Raw genomic sequence first — 24,715 nt, forward strand, 5'->3', positions numbered from 1 at the left:
GAAAATGCTGAATTTGATTTGTTGAGCTGCAGGGCCCTTGGTGCTGATCTGAACTGAAGGAGGCTTTTGTTTTCGTGCTTAATTCCAGCATTTTTAAGACCTGTTGCTTATCATTGTACATTATTGTTAATTGTTGCTTTTGACCAGAGACAGTCTTGTTTTGATTTTTAAAAGTTTTCATTTCACACACATCCATCCATCTTCTTCAGTGTGTCATTGCATTACATTACATTCATTAAGCAGACGCTTTTATCCAACGAGACTGACGGACGAACAAGAGAACGTAAATAAATCCATCAGATACATCAGCAACAGTGCCTACATATCCAAACCTGCAAGTACATGTGCAAAATCACTAAAACAAAGCCAGTTAAATATTTTGTTGTTTTTTAAATGTATTTCTCTCTTTTTGTTATTGCTATTCTGAAAATAACCTTCAGTATCAAGCAGATAATATATAAAATAAAAACCATGGAGGTTTTTTATTTTCTCATCTGTTACAGGTGATCAAATATATTTGGCAGGAAACCAAACCTTGGTGGAAATTTGCATGTAATACAGTGAAGACAGAGATTCAAATTAGCATGAGCAAACATTATCCTGTTTGTGTCAAAAAAGCTTTCACATTATTACACGGTTAATCAGAATCACAATTGATGTTTAATAAGGTAAGTGTCCACCGACTAAAGCCATTTATTATCCAATTAATGGTTTAGAATCACCGACAAAATACACAGACATATCGCCGAGGCTGCGTTTCATGAGACACATCAAACAGTACAATAAAAATCCTCAGAGATAGGTCCTCAAAATGAAGATGGGAGAGGGAAATTTCAACCCCGTAAATGGGTGGAACTTTCCCAAATTATTGTTGCTGTGAAGAGCTTTGTTTGTGGATTTGTTAAAACGAGTCAGTGATTAGCCTCCTGTTACAGGGTTCATGAAGTTCACAGTCTCATCACTGCCTCACACATACAGTTCCTAAAAGTGTGATTAAACAATCAAGGAGAAACAAGGACTAACCAACTCACTTGTTGAAAATATTTAAATAAATGATGAGTAAAATAAAATAAAATTTAAACAGAATTTCAATGCAATCCTAGATTAATTCAATAACATAATGTACCCGGTGGTAAATATACAATATTAAAAATTAAAGAGACTGTGTACATGGTTTGGACATACACAAAAACATGTTCACAAATACACAGGCCCACACACACACACACACACACACACACACATATTCAGGGATGCACCATAACCAGGGGTGGAAATCCTGATCTTGCCTCCTGGTCTGCTCAGCTCTTTACATCCCGGCCAATGAGGAGATTAGTCTGGCTTCAGCATTAAAGAGAGGTCAGCATCTGACCTCTGATCAGTACAGCTCTCTACCTTCAGCCACGTGTGCTTATAAATCTCACCACTCGACGTCCTTCTGAAAGAAATATCCATCAAACATACCTTAAACTCCCCCACCAGACCCCACATCCATAAGTTTATCTTTTGTTCAAAAAAATAAAAACAATGGATGGGCATTTCTTAATTATATTTGTCTTTACTTTTATTTCACATTTATTTTTAAATGGAAACTATGGAACTATATTTTTTGATTGAGACAGAGCTGGAGGGGGAGGTATTTGTACAGTCATTCACAAACTGGAATAACTATGATGGACATAACAAGTCATAGGTCACTTTATAAACCATAAAAATGATCAAACGTGACCCTAATCATGAAGCCAAATTAACCCTAAATTCAAATTGCAGAGGGTATGGTCAATGTATAGATGCTCATACCGTTATCCCATACAATAGGTACAGGTACTACTAATGTAAAGACTGACGTTTAAAAGTGATTTGCATATTAAGGTGAATATATAAGGTACTCAAATGGCAAGTGCACCAGAGGTAGCCTGTTCCCCTTTCCTTTGTTGTTAACACATTATCTTCAATATAATGTAAGGTTAGCCAGTATCAACAGATATTAAATGAATAAATATATAAATACATAAGACATTATCTTTTATGTTTCTTTTTTTTTTTTTTATTTAATGAGAGAAACCGACAAGCGCTTACACACATAAATTAATCCAATAATGTTTAAGAATATGCTCTTTGGATCCTGAAAAAAAACCTTATGATACCATGTGGAACATAACTGTCTAAAGATGAGAGCTACATCACTCCAGATACATTAATGATGATGATGATGATAACTCAAGCACCTTCAAAGGAACCAGGACACATGCGAAAATGCACTTTGAAAACATATTTTAGAAAAAGGAAAGTAAATGGAAATTTTGGACCGTATTAAAGAGTATTTTTGGATGAGGAAAACAGCAGGGTATGACAATCTACTCAATCCCAATCTGAGTATACAGAGGCTCTCTTTAATCTGAGAAATGCCTTTAGTTAGAGATTTACAGCACACTACAGTACATTACTTCCCATAACACGTAAAATAAAGGATTTTGGTCATTTTTTAATGTCTTTGGAAAACTCATAGGTAATACTGTCCAACCTTTCAACCTAATTTCCTCTGAATACATCATTTTACCAATAACAAATGACTCTTCAATAAATGAAATATTTTTATAGAGACATAAATGATAGTGGAGATCCAATAATCTTTTTGATACAATTGAATTGCATATTCTTTAAACAATGGCCACAACATTTGTCTGAGTGCACTATATTAAATGCTGTGCTTTTCTCTTACCCTGATTAAGATCAAATGTATTCAATCAAAGATGACAGCACACACACACACACCGTGAAAAAAAATAAAATAAATAACAATACCAAAATAATACATTTTCACCCATTTGTACGCACTTACATTTAAAAGTTTCTGCTTACTGTTTTTAAATAGTTCTCATTCGTTTCCCTGTTCTTGTTTTAATGTTGTCAATTAAAGAAAAAAATAAATTATTTTGTTGATATACTTGGTTAGCCTTGTGATACTGCATTATTCATAATGCTTTTGGAGAAATATACACACACAGTTTAGTACTGCCTGAAGTGTATGCTGTCTGAAAAGTGAGTATTCACAAATTTAGCAAACACCATCTGTATCTTGCTGAAGATTTTCAAAAACATACTGTTATATTTGATGCAATGTTCACCTGCAGTTAACATGCCACACACGAGTAGATTTATTTGATTTTCTACTCAGAACAATTTGATGTAATCCAAAAATCATCATCTAATTATGGTTAAGGTTAGATCTCAAAGTCAATTTACTTATTAATACCATTGTTTTTAGCTTTTGAGTTTCATTAGTTTGTTGATAGTATACTTTAATACATATAAAGCATTACTACAAATTAAGGCCATCAATCAATAACACACATTTTTAATAACCAATTTGGGTGATAAGATAACTATGAGCATAGCACTCTAAGATACATAATTTCTTTAGTGTTTTTTTTTTTTTCTCAAATGTTTTTTTTTAGTTTATTGAATGCTATTGTTGTACAGTAGGACACACGTTACGAAAATTTGGAATTTTTCTTCAGAAAGTTTGGTGAGATAACCATAATCTCACAGAACTGAGTCGTGAGGACAAAAAAGCACTTTCATCAATGTGTAAGTTAAAGATGAATGCTGATTTAAACTGGGCTTTAAAATCAGAATTTCTTTTTATTTTTCAGGGCCCGTGCTGTAAAGTGTGCTGATGCACACTTGAATTCAATAATAGTCAGGGACCGTCAAAGACAGAAATACTTCAGAAATACTTTGCTTAATGTGACCTTCACAGTTACAGCATAGAATAGACTGGAACAGAGAGTTACATCTTATTCAAGCTGCTGCGAACATTATCATCAGCAAAATATGTGTATTCTCCAACTATATACTTCCAAGGTAAGACGTGAACTTTACTTAACCTTCCTATTATGTTATGGTCTGTTTTCATACAAATTCAAATTGGTCATTTTCTTCAGCAAATGCCTTTAAGGTAGAGAGTAAGGGTTTCACTCATATCTGTGTGTTGCACTTTCTTCTTCTACATGCTTCACTGGTCTTCATTGGTTATCTGACCAGAAATTACGGAAGCACCCTTCCAATCTCGTGCTCTAAAAGTGAATGTGGTGTCTGTAATTTATCTGGTAGGGATTGAACCATTCAAATCAGAGACAAATCCCGAGGTTGAAGGCATGGAGGAGAAACAGGAGCCAGTTCTAGAACCATGAGCCCCACAGGAAGTATCTGAATGCTCATCTTTTTATATCTAATTGAAAACTACACGTTACCTATAGGATATCAGGCTATTTAGCTAGAGCTGTAAAGCGCATTGAGAGCTTACGTCCAAGCTCTTACTATTATAGCTGAAAAAGATTAAAACATCCCATCAAAGTGATTATCCTCTAAATCAAACAAGAGCTGTTACGATCATGTGACTGATTGATTTTGTCAACAGTTGCACAGGCAACAATAGTTTGAACAGGAAAATACAAGTTGCAGCGAGTGCAAATTATAGCTCAATGATGATTGGCTACTTTGATTGAAATCCTGAATGTACATCTGGAGGCAAATCGTACTTGCTTGTTTTGTCTGGTGATTTTTTTCTAGAAGCAAATATGGTGAAATATAGTGTAATGGGACATGTTAGATAATGCAAACAACCAAGCATTTCATAAAACTTTTATATTGGTGCGGGTCCTTAAGAGGTTAGGATTAGGAATAATGAAGTGTAGAAACAAACGGCAATTGTATTTATTGATGTCAACGATGCACATGCTATCGTGTTGGAACTCATTTTGAACATAAGGAAAAGGGTCTGCAACACTGTACAAGTTAGCAAGTAACAGTATCACAGAATCCAGACAATACATATACAGTAGATACATACATACAGAGCGGTTCAACCAGTGATGGAAGAAGGAGGCTTCATGAAACCAAATATGGAAGGAGCTTTTATGTGATCACCGAGGTGCCTCACTCTTTTTTTCTTGCTCTTTGAATGAGTCAATCAAGTCAGTGACTGGCAGCTCATTAAGTGCTTCCCCAAAACTCTCTGATGACTAGCTGAAACAAGACTGGGAAGCGTCAAGTAAAGCTCTAGTTTGTTTTGAGTTTTGATTGTAATCATTCTGCAAAAGTATACTATGCTTATGCAAACTTTTCATAATTAAACACTGCAACAGCCTAACAGTATGTGTCGCATATCATACTCTGTGCACATGTAAATGAGACTTTCTGTGAGCTGGAAAAAGAGAGAGAGATATTTATGTTTTATCAGTTTTATATTGTCATCCTGGGCACCCATATTTTCCTATTCCTCCAATTAAAGGGCTTTTGAGGTCCCTTCCCCCAAAATTCAAGGACCCATAAAAAAGGGCAGGAAACTACAGCACAGGTTAAGCAGGAAATATAAAATGTGTTCCAAATGTTCATTATAATTAATGCCAAGTAGTATATGGATCTTGATCAAGATAAATTCCAAGGGCATCACTTACATGGAATGTGAACATGAAGCTAATCTAGAAGATCACTAAAATGTATCACTCAATAAATAAGCACTCAATTACATTCATGTGTCATTTAAATAAATGTTCCAAATGTAAAGACGTTCAAGTATTTTCCAGAAGTGTGGGAAGTATGGGTAGTCTTGTGTCTGATTGGCTGAGTGCCCTTACAATGGAGTTTTAGTCACACGGGGCAGTGTACAGACAGGAAAGCTTTGCTTGATCCACATCAGGTCACTGTGACAACCAAACAGCAATGCTGAGTTACAAAGATGGGCTAACTATCATGCCAACGTATGATTGCTTCATTAGCAGGTAGCAAGCTGCACAGCACCCCCTGTGGAGGTCTTGAGATGACATCATTATGCAGTACTGTTTGTACGTCAGGTGAGAAAAGCATCATTGGAAGCCTTCAGGAAATGGGCTTCTCTTCTAGCGGAGTATGTGATGTCAGTGCCTGCTTGATGCCATCTGTGTGATTTACTTATGCATTATGTATTTGCTTGCTATTGAGTCATCCTCATTGTTTGGAATCTCATGCATATTTGTGGCAAGGAGCAAACCATAATCTTATCAGGATACAATCACTCCAGAGCAATCTATTGCATATGAAGTCTGAAGGTTAGCAGAGCTGCAACAGACTGCCCTCAATGTGATAAAAAGGAAATTGAATAGAATTAAGAAATCCCCCCACCCCCCGAGACTGCATTCACCATTGAAGCACATTCAAAGAGATAACTTCAAAGAGAATATTCCAATAGGAAAAGAAAATATTTACATATTTTAGCAATAACCCCAATCATTAGTTAGAAGATACCCCTAAACTATGTTCTCATGAATAGTTCCATTCTCCTTGAATGAATTTGGCCTTTTTGAAGAATGTTGGGGGAAATTTGCATGAAAGTGTGTATAGGATGAATGTGTGACAGGGTAAAAACAGGAAGAATTTACCGCCAATTTATTTAGGCTGTGTCCGTTCATTTGCAGCAATCTGCCATGGCATGAAAGTGGGCAGCAGTGGGTAGAAATTGAATGTCTGGTAAGTTTTCTTGAGATTCAAATTAGTAGTGTAACCTCCTCCTCCAGGTGGCTTCCTAGAGTTGTTGAAATCCAAAATCATTACATAGTCTACTGGAGGGAGATATGGGGTGATAATGATAAGTTATTATGCTCTGCAGACAAAATAAGTGGAAATGCACATTTTAAACTGTAAGAGCTGATATATATATATATATATATATATATATATATATATATGAACTACATAGTACAAACTGTGTAAACCCCACCACCACCCATACCTGAGGGACACTGAAGTCAATTATAAACAAAAAAATGCTTTTATAATAAATTTTAAAAAAAAAAGTTCCTCATCTTCATTAGGAACTACTGTATGCAATGAAGCCCTAATGAAAGAAAGAAAAAAAAAAACTACATAATGTAAGGCTAAAATGTTTTGCTATCTTTTGCTTGTTCTTCCCTCTTTGTTGAAGCCCCACTTTACCCATTTGATTTGCATGAGTTTAGGTAAATTAAAGAAAAAAAAAAAACAAAAAGCTTTCCGGGATGGAATACAAATTCAGCTATTATGATTTACTGAAACCTCCCCAAGTTGTATTTTGTAAAAACAAGCTCCTGCACATGAGCTGGGAGCAGTCTGGGATGGGGAGACACAGCTTCCCTTGCTATACTGAAAAGTTGCTTTAAAAACTCGCTGGGGGGCAGGTCAGATGCTTTAGAGCCACATGAGCCAGTGCTGGGTGTGTCATTAGCCAACAACCTGTGGCTGTAATGTTTTAAGTTTAAAAAGGCCACGTCCTTTACTACGTACTACTGCTACACTGCTGGACAGCAGCCTCAGACATATCCACCATTACAGCCTTGATTTCTGCACCAACAGCGACCTAATTTCATAAAAATTACAAAACCATATATTGCAAACCTATTTTCTTGAAATAAAGGACACGAATGAACATAATTTCAACGTTTCTATTTTCTATAATTATAGCAGTTTTGTTACATAGGCTAAGGGAAAATGGCTCTGGCGCTCTGGCCTATCTACTGTTAAGGAATACTGTCACTTGCTGTTACTTGCTAATTGAGAAACTTATCGGCCAAATTCGGGAGATGAAAGCATTCATAGAGAACGCATTATTTGAGTGTTGCCAAATATGGTATTTGTATTCAACACCATCCCTAGACTGAGTTAATCAGTCTTGTATGCATGCATGCATGTGTGTGCAAGAGTGCTTGTGTGTATGTTTCTGTGTGTGTGTGAATATGTGTGTGTGTGTGTATGCATGTTATTTGGCATGTAGCTCTGAAACCCTGATAAATTAAACCATATGTGGTGTGTGCAACGAGTGACACCAGAATATATTAATTGCATTCATATACAGAACATGAGCACTATACAGAGTGATTCTATTTTTCCACTGCAGAAAAAAAGACTCCTTATAACGTCAGAGCACGTATGACACTCTAATGTTTAAAACCCATTATATGAACAAAGGATATTCAATACAAAAGATTTGATTTATTTATTTATTTTCCAATGAATGAATTCAATATCTGGTCTGTCTTCCATTTGCTACTATCAAAGCTTCCACCCAATGGGGTATCGGCATTACAAAAGCCCCTACTTCTCTCTCTGGAATATTCAAGCCATTGAAAAGTTTGAGTGAACGCTCCTGTCTGTGAATACCCCAATCAGCAGCCACATCGACATCTCCCCAACCAGAGCATCGCTAGCCTAGAGCATCCCAGGGGTGCTTGAATGGGTTCATAGAGGATTAGCAGCATGGCCAGTCCATCACACATGTTAAGACCCAGGAACATTGGACACTCAGCAGATCCACCCCTTGTTGGTGAGGGGCTGACTATCTACCTGACAGTTAAGATCCTTTTGACCTGGGCATGTCAAAGTGTTTGGCAGTCATGATCACTGGTATCCCTGTCCTCAGAATCAGAATGGCCACCCACAACTTCAGCATGTCTGTGTAGAATTAGTTTACATGGGTTACAAACACTAAAATCAATTATATGTTCCCCTGTCTGGTAATTGACTGTCTGGAAATAAGTTAATTAAATTACTTTAAATGATACTTTGAAAATGAATCTTTCTTGGGTCTATGTGTGAAACCCCAAAGTGCTAAAGCAGACAAGTGAACACATTTTACTCAGAAGAATATGCATTGTACAGCCAACAATGTTTTGCTCATTTTGTATCTCAAGTGCCAAGGATGTAGAGTGGCTTGTAGAGCCCAGCTTAGGAGCAGCATGTTTGCTCTCTAGACTTCTTGAACTCTACTGCACTTTCAAAGCCAAGAGAGAGAAAGACAAGGTCACCGATCAATGCCGACGGCTCTATTTGGTACACTGTACGATGCAATAAGTAAAGACAGGAAGGAGCACAGAGTAAAAAGTCATTTGGTGTGGCAGCAGTCTAATAATAGAGCACTTTAAAAAATGTTTGTAACACGAACACAATATCAGCCAAGAGTAGATGAAGATTGCCTCTTCATGGGGGAGAAGACACGCTCCTTCTCTGTGAACGTGTGACTATTACGTCAATCATGCACAGGCCTGCTGTTGTTTTGTAGTTGTTGTTTGCTTGTTTTTGGCTCATGTTTGTGCCACTCTGGAAAAAAGTAAAAGAAGAAAGCACACACTCTTCTCACACACTCAGATGCACAGCCTTGAGGATGAAAATTTGGTATTAATCAAATCCCCGATGGATAATCCTTCAAATGGAGAAACAGCTTCAAAGTCTTGTTTCATCCACCCATACTCGTACACTGGGTCTTGTGCAGCTGCACATTATAGGCCCCTCAGGTACTGGTCTTGGTCAATAAATTGATAAAACCAGATAATGATGCCTTCAAAGAGTATAAGTTTGCATAGGCTGACCACATGAGATTTATATACACACACACACACACACGCACACCCACCCACACACACACACACACACACACTATTTATTATTAATATTCCCTCTACAGCTGCACCTTCACTAATCTCTGATCCTTTCACTTTATTACTATGAGATAATTTTTAGAGAAATCAGCAGCTTATTCATGGACTCATGCAGATTTCTGTGCTTGATTAAGTCTCATCACAGCATAAGGAAGAATTAAGCAGCAACATTGCTGACCATGTAATACTTTCATATCTATCTTTTCAGCCCCTTGAGTTCAGACTGAGGCTAACACCTTTAATGCTAAAGGGGTATACACACACACACAAAAGCTGATTAACTCATTTCATAGACTGCTTCGGCTCAACAACAGCCATTCGGAGAATACAATGCTGCATCAGCCTCAGATGCTGAAATGAACCAGTAATAATGCTTATATATTCCTGTAAAATGCACAAGCAAGCAGATGCCCTGGCTTAAGATCAAATAAATATTTAAAGAGTAACTCATTTATCTATACTCATTTATCATGTCCATATATATAAACCTAAATAAATAATGGTTTGCTGTCCATTCCTGCTCCAGGTAACATTCAATCTTAACCTAAAGGGAAGTAATTTAAGGGAAGTAATGCATGCTTAAATAATATTGACTTCAGGGGCAATCAAACTAAACACACATCAACGTCATCAAACTAAGACACAAAAAGAGCAATGTACACATTCAAAAGTCAAATCACTTGATCCCACACAGCTGCTAATACTGATAATGACAGTGAAATGGCTCTGTGTTTGCAATAGCACAGGGACACAATACTCAATTCAACAGAGAAGCCTTCCAGACAAAGACCAAACTCAGGCTAATGCTGATTCAAAAACTAAGGGGTAAATTTGGAAGTGAAACTTAAGCAGAAAATGCTGACAGGCCAAATCTGTAAACTGTTCACTATATCCCTGAACCACTTTGTATCAAGAGCCCAGTTTGCACACTGAAAATACTCTGCTATTCCTATACAGTGAGCACCTGCGAAAACAGCTAGACAGGAACGGCCATAGCTGGCACACAAATACGCGAAGGAGTCCAGACAAGAGAAACGTTGCTCCCGCCAAATTCGAGCGCATCCACAGCCAGAGGATATCGTGAGCATTCAGAGCAGCCAAAACAGCGTGAGGCAGACAGCGATGACTCGCCGCGTTTGCGAAGCCACAGGGATTTCCACAGTCGCGAGCAACATCAGAGCGGAGGGATGACGGCTTTTGGAAGGCAATCAGAACACTGCAGAGGGCACAGGCCCTGCCTGAATTCAGCCAACGACCACCAGGAAAAAAACACAAACGGGCCTAATTCTGTTTATTTCTTAAATATGGCGGACATCTGTGCCGTCTCTTTGAAAATTTGAAAAAGGGGAGACGGTTGAATAAAATGTAAATATCTTCTGTGGCAGCAAGGCAACATTTGCACAAACACTTTACTGAAAAGAGTGATGTTTCTCTCCAACCAACCTTCGAGACTCAGAAATTATTTGCGAATTAAAGAATCTGGAGGGGAGTCATGCTGCCAACGTGAGAGATATTTAAATTTTATTCCAGTCTTTGTTCGGGGATTTCTTCCCCTGGCTCTCTGGTGTAGGCAGTTTGGCAGAGAGTGTGTTTACCTTTCCCGTCTGTGGGAGATGCTTAAAAAAAATTAATACAGAAGTTGGATTTCACCGCTGCTCATGCAGCGACGTCACATTGAAGAATTTCTCAACCGTGGGGGCTTAAATGTTTGTAATATAGCAAGATTGTTACCATGGGGACATCACTGCACAACAGTATAAGACTGCTTCAAGATTTTATGACACATAGCAAACAAAAACAAGAGATGATTAGCTAGTGTTTATTAGCTATTTCTGGGTGCTGATCAACACAAGGAGTTTGTTAAATTTACATTACAGCAAACAAGACAATCCACTGATCCAGTATAAAAAAAAACTATGACTTAGAAGGTCACATTAGAGAATGATTAGAGATTGGTATTCACAGACATTTAAATTACATTCCATTATTTCTTTACATTCATTTAGCAGACACTCTAATCCAAAGTGACTCACAGTGCATGAGAACCTAAGTGCATTCATTTGAGTTGGGCACAGAATACCTTTCAGGCCAGTTTAGATCAAGAGAATGAAGGGTTTTTTTAAAAAATTATTTTCTTAGACTTACTGTGTACAGATGACTGTCCACTTCAAACAACCATTAACCAATTAAATTAGCATTTCCGTTATAACAGGTCATGAGTTAATTGAGCACATCTATCTAGTCTGGGCACAGGATTTGACATGTTGAGTCATGGAGACTACAGCAGCCACTAGAAATAAAAAGGGTATTTCTTATTGAAGAAAGTTTCAAATCTGTCTCTTTGGCTGATAACCTGTTGATCTGAACCAGCCTGGATTCTGCCACCACAAGCGCAGACCAGAGAGCACAGGCAACTACCCCCAGACTACCTTTCATGGACTGCCTCCTTGTCATCGACCTCAGAAAGATAAGACACAATGATGGGCTCAGAGGAATAAAGGCACCAGAAAGAGTCAGCCAATTTGCGGAATACACTTTTTCAAGTCACTTTGTCTAGAAGCGTCTGCTCAGTGACTAAATTGGCAGTTGTAATACAGTATTAATGTAGTCTTTTGAAGGAGAAAAAGCTTTCAGCTTTCTCATACCACTAATTTAGTGTGAAGATGCAATTGGAGTGTTTTTTGCACTTGTGACCCAAACTGACTGCACAAGTGGGTATTCTAATAGATTAACTGTACATGAAAGAACACATTCAGGGCTGTCTTTTAATTTTTCTAAATAGCCTTTCGATGGCTGATGAAACACCGCAGTTTATATTGTCCCTTGAACCAGGTCCAAGGCTGAGGTTTATTAGAATTAGCCATCCTCTTGATAAATGTTGTGCATGGAAGAGATGGGACCTTCACGCACAGGCATACACAGACACAGACACAGACACACACACACAGCAATGCGCTTAATCCTTAAACAGATGGAAGCTGCTACTGGAACTGCCATTTGTCAGTTCCTCAAAAAGCATAGGCATTTAAAGGCAAACAACACACTTGTGAGGGGGGAACTCAATGCCATTTGGGCTCTACTAATGAGAGTTTCAGTGAAACATCTAAACCAATATCTGCCTGAGTCTTGAAAGCACTCATAAAATCTCCTGCTGCTCCTTGATTATGCCCCACTGAGAGTAAATATTCCTGCACCAGAAGCTATTTCTGATGATACAAGGAGGGTTATAAAGTTGGAGTACTTTCATTCATTAGTGGCACTCTCATTTTTATATATTATTTTGTTGTTGTGTTTGTTGTTGTTGTTGTGCGTGTGTGTGTATGTGTGTGTACTGCATTTCTTAAGAGGCTTGTGAGACTTGTCTTAGAAGCTATTGCATATTGTCCAATGGGATCTATGAATTCAGACAGGAAGAAAAGCAGCTTTAATCTGTCTTTCTTGATGCCTCCCAGTTCTGGAGGCTTAATGTGAAAATAAAATGCAAACCAAATGACAGAGTTTATAAACCACATTAAAATATTTTTGCTTCGAGGAATCCCTCTGTTTATAGCGTATATGCTTATATAGTGTAACATGCTCAAACTGCTGTATGTCAAGTTGAGGCAGTTTTAGATGCATACATATGTATTTATCTGACAGCCAGGATGAAAAATGATAAATTCAGTTTAAATATGAGGTGCTGACAGAAATAATTCACAGAAATTATTGACACATAGGAACTGCGGCACCCTTCTAAAAAAGATATTTTATGGATACACATGCACAGGTGCCAAAAAACAAAACTTTGAGCACTTGTATCCTACGTGCTAATTGCAGCACTTTGAATTTAAACCAGCCATCGCAAGTTTGCAGATAAATTGAAATGCCAATATGTCCTCTGGGGAGCTCCAACATTACACAGAAATATAAAACTATGCTGATTCTGGAGCAGAGGAGGTCGGCTCCCTGCACCTCCTTTTAGCTGCAAATTCCTCATGAATGTTGAATCAGTTAAACCGGCACAGAGCGTCTCCGCATGGCTGCCATTACATTGCGAATGGTGACGAGGAGTGTGGCTTCCGGAATACTATTTCTGAAAGCAGGGTTGGGGGTTCTGTTCAATTTCAATTACGTCAAATCGGGATATAGATTAATAAACTGAAAAATTCCCTGTTGTTCTGCGAGGATTTTCCATTTAATTACTTTTCAATTCATTTCCTGGCTGAATTGAAAAGGAGTTGACTCCAACTCTGATTAGCATCAGTAAATGTAGCCATAGTACCATAGAAACAGACCTGGGTTTTGCTGTATTGTAAGCATAATACATTGCAGTACATCTCCTTACAGTATGCAAGATAAGAATCAGACACAATGTATATTGCATCCAGTATACCAAGATGCATTTGGTTAACTACAACTGCTCCTAAATAGCAGCTCAATTTACAGCCACGCACAGAAGGCCTATATCAAAACGGATCTTTAAAAGTTTGCAAGATGACCCAGTGAAAAAAAGGACTCTCTGAAAATAGAAAATAAATTTGTTGAAAACATACCCTTGAGCTTTCTCGCCAATTAACCTATGATTACAAGCTTCTAAAACTGAGAATTCAAGCTTTTAAAAATAGCCTCATCTTCATCTTCAAGTCGGGCCCATCGACAGTGGATTTGCCGTTCTGACAAGCTTCTCAGAATTCTCTGGTGAATTTACATGTCTTTGCTTTTCATACAGTTTTTTTTTTATTTTTTAATTTTTTAATTGTGACCTTGTCCATTTAAAAATACATACTTCAGATATTATACAGTGTCAAGATGACATTTTTAGAAATGATGAGATAAAGTGAATCACAACAAAACATGCCCTTGGCTGTAGTAAACAGCTGTGGGCAGAGGTGACAGGCTTTATTACCAGAGTTAACATTTCCCAAGCGGACTCTGCTACAGAGACTACAACTACAGCTTTCAAAGCTTCCAATTAGCGATCTCGGACCTAATTAGAAAATCAAATCTACAACAAGACAAAACCCCTGAGAAAACCCAAAGAAGCTATTTCAAAAGAGCAGAACATTTATTTTATGCCAGAAATATCCTCTAAAATAGGTGCAGGCTGAATTATGCAACATTATGTTCACTATGTGTGCACTCTCTCTATCATTTCAAGAATATTATTTAATATCTTCTAATATTGGTACCATAGTGTACCAAGTATACTTATCGGAGAACACTAGTAGTATTTGCATCTAATATTAATGTTATACAGTACATACTATAATGACTACTGTTTTCTTGAACTTATTTTCAGCTCAGAGTAATATGAATGGCTACTTGTGTTATGTACCTGTATTTTATAAACTGTCAGACATCAGCAGTTTCCCAGCTGTGAAAGTAGTACAACCCTCCGGCACCATGACTTCACAGCTCAGCTAGGTGGCTGGAAGTGAGCAGAATGGAATAGAAGTAATGGCTGGCTACACATATTTTAGAGGACATTTTGATTTGACAGAAGGATGTTACTGCAATGTGACAGACCTACAAACATGCTGTGGTATAAGAAATCACCAGAAAAAAAGAAAATAATTGGCCATGTACAACTAAAACATCCCATGCTGGCCTATATCTTAGGAAACTGGAATAATAATGCACCCCACCATATGCAAATAAGTTGCTGGCAAATAAAAATGAAAATAAAAGAGGAATAAAAACTTGGATGTGCAGTAATGGGAGAGAGTGGAATTCCACCCTCATTTGGTATAAGCCAAACCGCAAAGACTAATAAAAGCTTTAATTAAAGCCCTGTCACAATTTAATCATCTGAGCGTCATGCTTGTAATGGCCAGAGTGTTCCTTGTCTGGCAACAGGGAGTGCTTAGGACTATCTAATTACGGGACAAGTAAAAACTACCGTTGTGAGGAGCCACTCGCTGCACATCAACCTCCTGGCCTCACCGCCATGGCGACTGTACATCTGTGCATGTGATTTATGCTTCATCAAAACACAAAAAAAATGAGAAAAAAAAAACAGACGCAAAACAATAGTTGAGACTTCCCAGTACAGTATAGCTGTTACAGGGCTTGTTAATTACTGGAATGCCGAGAGAGACGTATCTAAGTATCGCAGGGCTATTCTGAGTGCAAGACTCCTAATTTAAACCAGATTCATAACTTCAAAGATTACAATAAAGTGCTCACGTAACATAGCTGTGCTCTTGAATTAGCCCATAGCTAGCAAAATATCTCAATTTTGAAGAGGGCAATGTATGGTTCAGAGAACGGATTCCGGGCCTTGGTAATGATCTGTGATGATGAAACCTTTCATATGCTGCAGAGGAAGCTAGCTGTACAGAAATGCATGCTGACCTACTGCCAGGAGCATAAAGATCACACAAGAAAAGCAAAGTGCTTCAAGCAAAGTGAAAGGAGTCACAGTAATAATACTAAATGATTAGCTGTAGGTTTTAATCGGGCCTTTTCAGCATTGCAAGAAGGTCAAACTATCAAACCCATTGCTTATATTTCATAAATAAAAGTAAATGAATACTGAACCGAGATGAGAAAATAACGAACCAGCCAAGATGGTTCATCTGGATACCAAAGTGACAAGTGCTTGTAAATGCATCTCTTTGTCTTCTGATGACTGCTATTCTTATTTTAACGGAGAGATTGGAGGAAAAGATCTCACTATGTGGATTTAGCACAAAGATTGTGTGCAGAGAACGAGGTGCTTTTCTGTGCAATCACATGCTTGGCGTAAAAACAGTCAAGGTTTCAGAAGCATATTGCCAAGAGCCAAAACATCAAAAGCAAAGTTTACAATCTCCTTCTGTGCCATTTCAAAAGGATGAGCAGTGCATATGACAACGGCCAATGGGTCCGTTAAGGTCAAATGGCACGCAAAAGCAAGCAGAGGTATGTTCAGTTTGAATCTGATGCTCCAGCAAAAGAAATAACAATAAAAACCCTCATTAAACTCAATCCTGGCACACTTCCTGTTACAATCATAAAAGCAAGGCTAACAATTCTTGAAGATTTCCCCAAAGTGTTGTTTTTTTTACACCTCTATCCCATTACTAGAATTCAACATCGCATGGGAAGCCCCGGATGAATTGGTGGCTGTGGCATACAGTAGATTTTCATTGTTTAACACTCATTTTGTAGTACACTGCAGTTAGCAGAGTTAGCGAATGCATAAGTGTGGATCTCTAAAACCTCTGGAGTACAGAATAGTGACACTTTCACCAGCTGAACTGCACACTAGAAACCACAGGACTCACTTCTGAAACCTTGAGACAAAACCTACAAGCCAAAGAAAACTATTTGTAAAATCATCATGAGAAAGCTATGCAGTTATACCATTGTAAACAAAGTAAAGCTATGCCCTCATGAACATATATTTGGCTTTTTTAATATTTGTTTTGGTATGTGTCAGTTATTGTCAAATGGAGATGACAAAAATAGAGAGTATTCAAGGATTCTGTTTTCAATTAAGTTAATAAGAAAAGTTTGCCATCCAGTTAATTTTTCCTGACAGCAATATTCATCATCTCGAACAATAACTCACCTCATTGTGACTTTAAGGAATGATGTAGCTTGCAATAGGTAATTTGCATACATAATTTCATTTACTTCATGAAACTTGGAGATAATTTCCCTGTCTTGAGACAGGCACTGCTGACAGTTGACTGTCACACTGCTGCTTGTGATTTATACGTTGCCACTCCAAGGACGTATATTTCACAGTTGACACACATAGACGCGATTAAGTTACATGTATGTGCTATTTCTGTGTTTGTATTTTTTTCATTGAAGTTTTTGTTAGTTATAGTTGAGCAAAAGCACTGTGACACCAAATATAAGTAAAATAACGTAAATAAATATAAAATAATCAAAGCTTTGAAGTATGATTTCCCTCTGCCCACGATTCCTGTCAAACTGATGTTAACAACATATCATGGCATCTACCATTTATAATGGTAATATAACCACAGTTTATTTATATCAAGGAATGATAACATTTTTCAAGGAATAAGTTGAGGAGGACAGATGTTCTTTGGGTGGAGGTGTAGCATAATGACTAGGGAACTGCGCTTGTAACTAAAAGGGTGTTACAGCAGTTAGATCCTGTTGTGGTACCCTTGGGCAAGGTACTTAACATGAATTGCTTCAGTAAAATATCCAGCGGCATCAATGGATTGCATGCAAAAATATAATTTGTGTAAGATGCTCTGGATAAGAGCATCTGCTAAATACCTTACTGTAATGACCGATCTTTTTCAAGGATGTCATCTCCTTCCATATCTCAGGACACCAGTGGGAAACTGTGACAGTGCTCATGGAGGAATGGTGTCAGCAGCAAATGTGCTCATTTGAGCCATTGTGGCAAGTCCCATGAAGGTCAATGCACGCGCCTTGATCAAAACATTATCATGAGGCATGTCTATGTCCCAGATTCCATTTCTCTCTGTAATGCCCCCCTGTCAGACAACAAGGGTATTATGACTGACAGTCAGTGGCTCTTAAGACCCGCTTGTTTAGCCACTTCATCTTAATCTAAAATTGCAAAAATACTGTTCGCTTTCAAAAGCTCAAGGAGTTACTTTAGATGCCAGCAGCTGAAGAAATAGGAGAGGGAAATCTAATTAATCAATATCTTGATCAAAGTCAGCAAGCTTTATGAAAGGGTACTTACTCTCGATGATCTTGTCCTGTACAGTATTTAGATCATATGTGGGAAAGCACCATGGGAAACTACGCAACATCCTATCAACAGTCTAATCATAAAATAATAAACAATAAATAGAAATAGGACTGGTCATAATTTACAATTTTTCTGAGATTAGTCACATCATACCTACAGTACTGCCTCCCATTCAACATACCCTGAATAAATGAATGAATGAATGAATGCTTTTTGTATTTACAATGCCATGTAAAATGGCCAACCCCACATGGGATTGCATGACACACAATTACAGAAACATACTTCAGGTCACTTAGCATAATAAACTTGAAGCATCTGATATAAGACACAACAAATACTTATACAGTATTTGTTTTCTTTGTGTTCATGCTTTAACTAAATATTCTGCAAAAGCAAATGTTTCCTTCTCGCATAGTCTTTTCCAAAAACAATAAATAATCAACATCTCATCTGTTCATTATATTAAACAAAACCCTTTCTTTGATCATAATACGGATGACAATACGAAGCAAAATACATTTCATATTCTATTTGTTTCACTACATGAACTACAAAACCTATCCTGTTCACCAATACCAACATAACATCCAGTTTCCAGATGCAAAGGCAATTTGCCAGACCTGATCTGGGCACACAGAGATCTTCTCCTGTTGGGCATATTCTGTTTCACATAATTTTCAGTACTGAACTCAATTTTAATCAAACCATATGTTCTGAGTTTTGGCTTACTCCATATCTTAGGAGCCCATTTTTCTTTAAAATGCTGAAAAATAACACCTTTAATCATCCCAGTATTAAGCATTTATAATATAGCTGTAAATCGGATATTTATGCCTACAGAGAAAGGCTTGCATCAATAATATGGCATGGTCGTATTCCAGTTTGACATAAACCTGGATAATGACAAATTTTTTGTTTCAACTTATCAATGCAAGCCTGGGGCAAAGCACTTTGCAAAATCGACAATGTAAAACAGGCCTGGATTCAATCAACGTTTGTCCTTTAGTTTTACTCTCAATTAAATGCGAGAGTTTTTTTTTTTTTTTTTCCTCCCCAGTGCAGTTTTAATTGATTTCTTTAAACACCAAACCCACCAAACTTGCTTGTAAAGAAAAACAAACAAAATCACCCTTGCATTTTATTGGGAATCAGCTATTTAAAAATCTCTGCTTCTGCTTAATAATGTGAAATATAAATTAAATATACATTTCCGTGAACAAATAAATAAATGCATAAACTATTCTTAAAGGGGGACCATGTTCACCTTTGCACCCATCTCATACCTTCTCGTACTGCCCACTGACATTAATAAAATCAGAAAAGGAAAAACAACTAGAGAATGTAAACTCCATTCTTGTAGAGCAGCAGTGTCTGCAAGTTTAACTCCAGTCCCAGAGGGCTGGACCATCTGCAGGTTTTTGCGGTCTCCTTTCAAATAGAACCCATTTCAGGAAGCAAGGTGTGCGGATCTTGTCAATCAATGACTTCAGTGAAGAAACTCACAATTAAGAGCTGAAATACATCAGTCAACCTCTGAAATGTACTGAAATCCAGCAGCTACTGTGGCTGTCCAGGGCTAGCGTTTGAGATCCCTGGGTTAGATGGAATCTGAGCTTGCTGGATATCGGTGCATTCAGAATGAGACACTGCAGCGATGTAGTGCTGCATGCGGCACACTTGCACTGACACTCACTGGTGAGTGCCCCTCACTCGCTCGCTCGCTAGCGGGTTGGGGGAGGGGGGCTGCGTTGCATCAGGAGATGCTTTTGAGACAAGTAACCGTGGGCCCAGGTTGCCATGTCAACCCGCTGAATCCGCAGGCCGCCGAGTCGCTGACACAGGGAGAAATGTTAGCGCTATCTGCGTCGGCCAGCGTGGCACCCGGGGGCGGGCGGGCGGGATGGGGGGTCAGGGGCACGGGCTCGAGAGGGAGGGCCGGAAAGGCGGACGGTGAGCGGACATGGCAGCCGAATTAGAGCCTGGCAGCCCGGAGAGTGACAGGTTAGTCTGAGTCTCGCTCCGAGCTCCAGAGCTGGAGCGCTGCCAAGCTGGTGACAAATCCAATTTCCTCCACCCACACAGGTTTGGTGGAGCAGATCGCTGCTCGCCATTACTATGGAAGTGCGCTTTCTGTTGAGCTGACATGCACCTCTGTTACCACACTCCGATCAAATATGGAACCACCGCTGTGTCTAACAGAGTCAGGGTCAATACCATGCCAGTTCCATCAATTCAGAAAATAAAATTCTCAATTTATTGATTGAAATATCCTCACAGAGCACTAGGGGCAATTTTTCAATTCTTGAATCAAATTTCAGGTTGAAATGAAATGGAGTGGACATGTGTAAAATGCAAACTGTACTGAGCTCCACAGAGCTGCTCTGCAGGTTTGTGTTGTTGCATATGTTTCGGAATCACCCAAATGGTGGAATTTGGATCCAGGGGTAACGTTACAGATTTGGCTGAAGGTATGTTCAGGGGTTACACATTAGTAACTAAAGTAAATCTAATATATGGTTTGATTGTTATGAAGACAGCTGAACATAAAGTGCACCATCATTTCTGACTAATGGACTCTTATGGACAATGTGTACCTCACATGTTTGCTTCATATCTAAGCTGCTCACCTGGATCAGATTCACCTGCATTTCTAACCTATCATTTAAACTGCCCTCAGGGAAGTGCACTCAATGTCAACTGCTGATCAGAAACATCCACCCAACCACCCACGAAAAGACCTTTGCTTAGAAACTGGAGACAGTTTGAGCAATACAACAAGGCTTGAGAACTTCAGATGGAATAAACAAACTTAATTATATATTTTTTAAAGTATAGATAAAAATATAAACAGAGTATGAATGCAACTGGAAAATCACCGGCAATAAATTCACTCTCATTAAATCATTAGAGAACATTTTATACATTCAGTGCATTTCTACATTTCTATTACACTAAGCATACACCATTAGTATCAACAGAATGCTATAACTATTTCAGTACAAATGTCCTTTTCCTATGAAGGTACTGATGATACACTGTATGTGCAGGTTATTTCAGTGCAGGAATAGAACGCAAACAGATGCTGAGTAACAGACTGAATGGGGAGGAGTGGGGTGTGGGTTTGGCCACCTGCTGAAAGCAGAGGTTTTTAAACCCACGGAAATCTGTCGAAAATCAGAAACAGCGGCTACTCACCAGGGGAGTGCAGGGCGCCCAGTATTCGGGATTCAACTCGGCCCTGGACCTGAGGTCCAAATATTCAGGGTTCAGTTCAGTTCTGGCCCGGGGTAATGTTCCCTGAATTGAAATAAATAAATAAATAAATGAAAGTAAATAAATAAATAAATAAATTATGTTATCTTCCATTTCTAACCAGGCTTCTCCCACGTATTTCAGCAAATTGCAAAGATGGTGCTGCTGAGGCAGAGATTGATAATCGCTCTTCTAAGGAGGTAAAAGGCTAAAATAATAGCAAAAAATAAATGAATAAATGATATGATGGGGGTCTTATAACAAAATAAATTACTAAAATTGAGATGGATGTAGACTTTATGAAGAAGCACATTTATAAATACATAAATAGCATGATGGATGCAGACCTTTTGAGGAAGCAATTGGTTTTAAAAACATTGACTGAATAAAGAAGCAAATGACTGAAATAATAATGGTTCAACCAAGCACAACAAATCTTTTCCCCAACAGGACAGAAATGGGCTCCTGTGTTCTTGGCCTACTTCTGTCTCATGTTGTGCACGAAATGTATTTTCTATTTTTAAAAACCCGATGCATCATAACTATTAAAAACACCTAAATGGGATTTTAGAAATTCAGTCCAAATAAATGCATCCATTACAGATTGTGCAACCAAACTATCTGGTGTAACCCTGTAAATCCCATGATCAGACACATGAATCAGATATTTTGATTCATTTAATATCGCTGAAAAGAAGAACACAAAACGTATCATATTGATACACATGTCACAGCACCCCCTATGCATGCATGTGTATGCTGCATTTATATGATGCAGGGAATTGAATTTTACATAATATTTCTGCCGATCTTAATGTGCTTTACAGTGAGGGGTCAACTCCTCAAATACCCCCAATAGGTAGCACCCACCTGGGTTATGGATGGGAGCCATTTTGGCTACAGGTAGAGAAGTACGGGATTATTGAGCCAAATAAACTGAACAGGTGGCAGGTTCACAGAACCGGGTAAGTAATTTCACCAGGAAACTGTGGAAACCCCTTATTTTTTGCTGTAAGTGGCATGCAATCTTTCATGACAACACACATAAATGTTCACAATGTGCATACATATGCACATTAAGGTAATGTGGTCGGAGGAAAACCCAAAGGCCATTATCAACCTTCAGATATATTTACAAATTGAGAGAATCAAAGGTACTAAAAGGTGAATTTTGACCAATGTGAAACAGCCTGGTGGCTGGAAGGGCTACGGTAGCTTATGGGTACACAAGAAGGCACAAGCTTAAAGTATTTAACAGCCCTGACAATCACAATGGCGACCCAAATCATAGATCATTAAACCATTACATCATTTAATTAATTAAATAATGCCAGTGCTGTTCTAATTTACCTTTAGGATTTATAAGTTTGGCATTTGGTGGATGATTTTAGCCAAAGGAACTTACAAAAGTACATTTCCTATGGTAAGCAAACACCACTAGAGCTAGAGGCCATACCATCCAGGTGCATGCCTCAAGATCTGTTAGATGTAAGATAATGGGAAAGAACAATTCTTTTTATTTGAACTCAGGGATGTATTTTGAAAAGATCTATTTTCATTAGACATCAGAGGAAATCAGCCACAGATTCTTTCTTCCTGACTGGCTGAGGAAGGCTGTGCAACCGCCGAGCGGCGAGGGCAGAGAAGAGCTGGGGCCAGCGGAGCGGCTGCCAGGTGCTGGAAGAGATGGGGCAGCCAGCTGGCAGGAGGCTGCTGAAATGAAAGGTCTGGTTGGAGTGTACGGCGCGATCATTATCTGACGATAGGAAGGTGCAGTGCCATTTTTGAAACTTGTGAGAATGTTGGCAGTTTGAAGACCAAGTGGGCAGAAGCATTATAGGCCAGTTGCTGTGGCCTGATGGCACATGCTGGTAAGTTGGCCAGCAAGGTGTTATCATATTCCAAACAAGAGACTATAAGGGCTTGTAGAAGTAGCTGTATAGCCTCTTGAGTAAGAAAGGGGTGGATTCTCTTGATTTTGTGAAGGGAGAACCTGCTGGACCATGTGGAAGATCTGCTGGTCATCCAATGTCACACTAAGGTTCTTAGCTGAGTCGGAAGTAGACAAAGTGAAGCCATTGACAGTGATTGAGGCATAAATTCATGGGGATCTCTTCCAGGTTCGGTCTTCTCCATGTTAAGCTTCATCAGGTGTTGGACATCTAGGCATAAAGAGAACTTGGGTCTCGGAGGGAGAAAATTAGTAAAAGTTGAATTTCATCAGCATAGCAATGACATGATATATGCCATGAGCAGAGATAACTACATATTAGTGTAAAGAGAAGAAGACAGGACCAAGCACTAAGACCTGTGGGACATCAATCGAGAGGGAGTGGAGGAGGAGACAGATCCCCTCTGGGCCACTTGGTGGGATCAGCTTGCAAGACACAAGGCAAGCCGAGTGAGGCGGAGCCTCAGATGTTCATATCTGCAAGAGCGAAGGATTCAGTGAATGATGGGAAACATCTGCATGAATCTGGTTGAAGCGGCCAGTACAGCCATTAGATTGTATTTCTTTGTAAAAATGTTTTGTTGTTGTTGCTTTTTTTTATTAAATACAATTTCAAAGAAATTGCAGGGATCTTAAACTGAACTATTAAAATGTCAATCATTGTCAAAAAGCAAAAAGCAAATGTGAGAATGCATGTAAACAAATTATATAAACTACAGTACACAAAGAAAACAAAGCCAGAAAATGCAATCGAGACCTTCCAAAACTATAATATCTTTGGACAGTTTTATTACATCTGTTTATTGCTGATGTCTATCAGAAAATCCTTTTTCAGCTGAAATGAAGGATGACAATGTCACAGCCATTACACGACAGTAGTTGCATTGGTTATCATGTTGCCTATGGATTACCAAGATGAACGCAGAGAATGTGATGCATGCTCTCCCATTCTGCCTAATGCCACCTCGGCTGCATTTCCTTCCTGGGGACAATGAGAAGGAAATTGTTTTGCTTGAATATCCCATTTTCAATTTATATATTATCCCAGGCCTTAATGATTGGTCCAGAAAGAGAGCGAATCACTATGCCCTGCAGTGTGAGCTGTATACTGTAATTATCTGCTGATTTACAATATCACTGTGTCTAATGAGGCTGTGTTACACAGAGCTCTGGGCATAAATCACTGTCTTTTTTTTTTTTTCTTTTCCTTTTTTTTTTTTTGTAAAAGTGACCAAAAAAAAAAAAGTGTAATGAACTCTGATAGCAGGAGGAATCTGAATTTCACATCACAGATATTTCCTCTTCTAAAGATGGATTCCAGGCTTTGGCCTGATTAAATCACCGCTAGATACAGCCAGCACCCATGCACAGGTCTTAGACTAGTGCCAC

The 24,715-nt window shown here is 38.5% G+C and overlaps 1 protein-coding gene across 2 annotated transcripts in view; it reads right to left on the minus strand.

The window, feature by feature from the left end:
• LOC135240395 (protocadherin-9) overlaps nt 1-24,715 on the minus strand; it is a 222,943-nt gene that overhangs the window by 149,508 nt on the left and 48,720 nt on the right. For both annotated transcript variants that reach the window (XM_064309810.1, XM_064309809.1), the window contains exon 3: nt 21,319-21,420. In XM_064309810.1, coding sequence (XP_064165880.1) covers nt 21,319-21,420 — 102 coding nt within the window. The remainder of the gene's footprint in view (nt 1-21,318; nt 21,421-24,715) is intronic.

Source organism: Anguilla rostrata, chromosome 15 (genome assembly GCF_018555375.3).
Source record: "Anguilla rostrata isolate EN2019 chromosome 15, ASM1855537v3, whole genome shotgun sequence".
Taxonomy (NCBI): domain Eukaryota; kingdom Metazoa; phylum Chordata; class Actinopteri; order Anguilliformes; family Anguillidae; genus Anguilla; species Anguilla rostrata.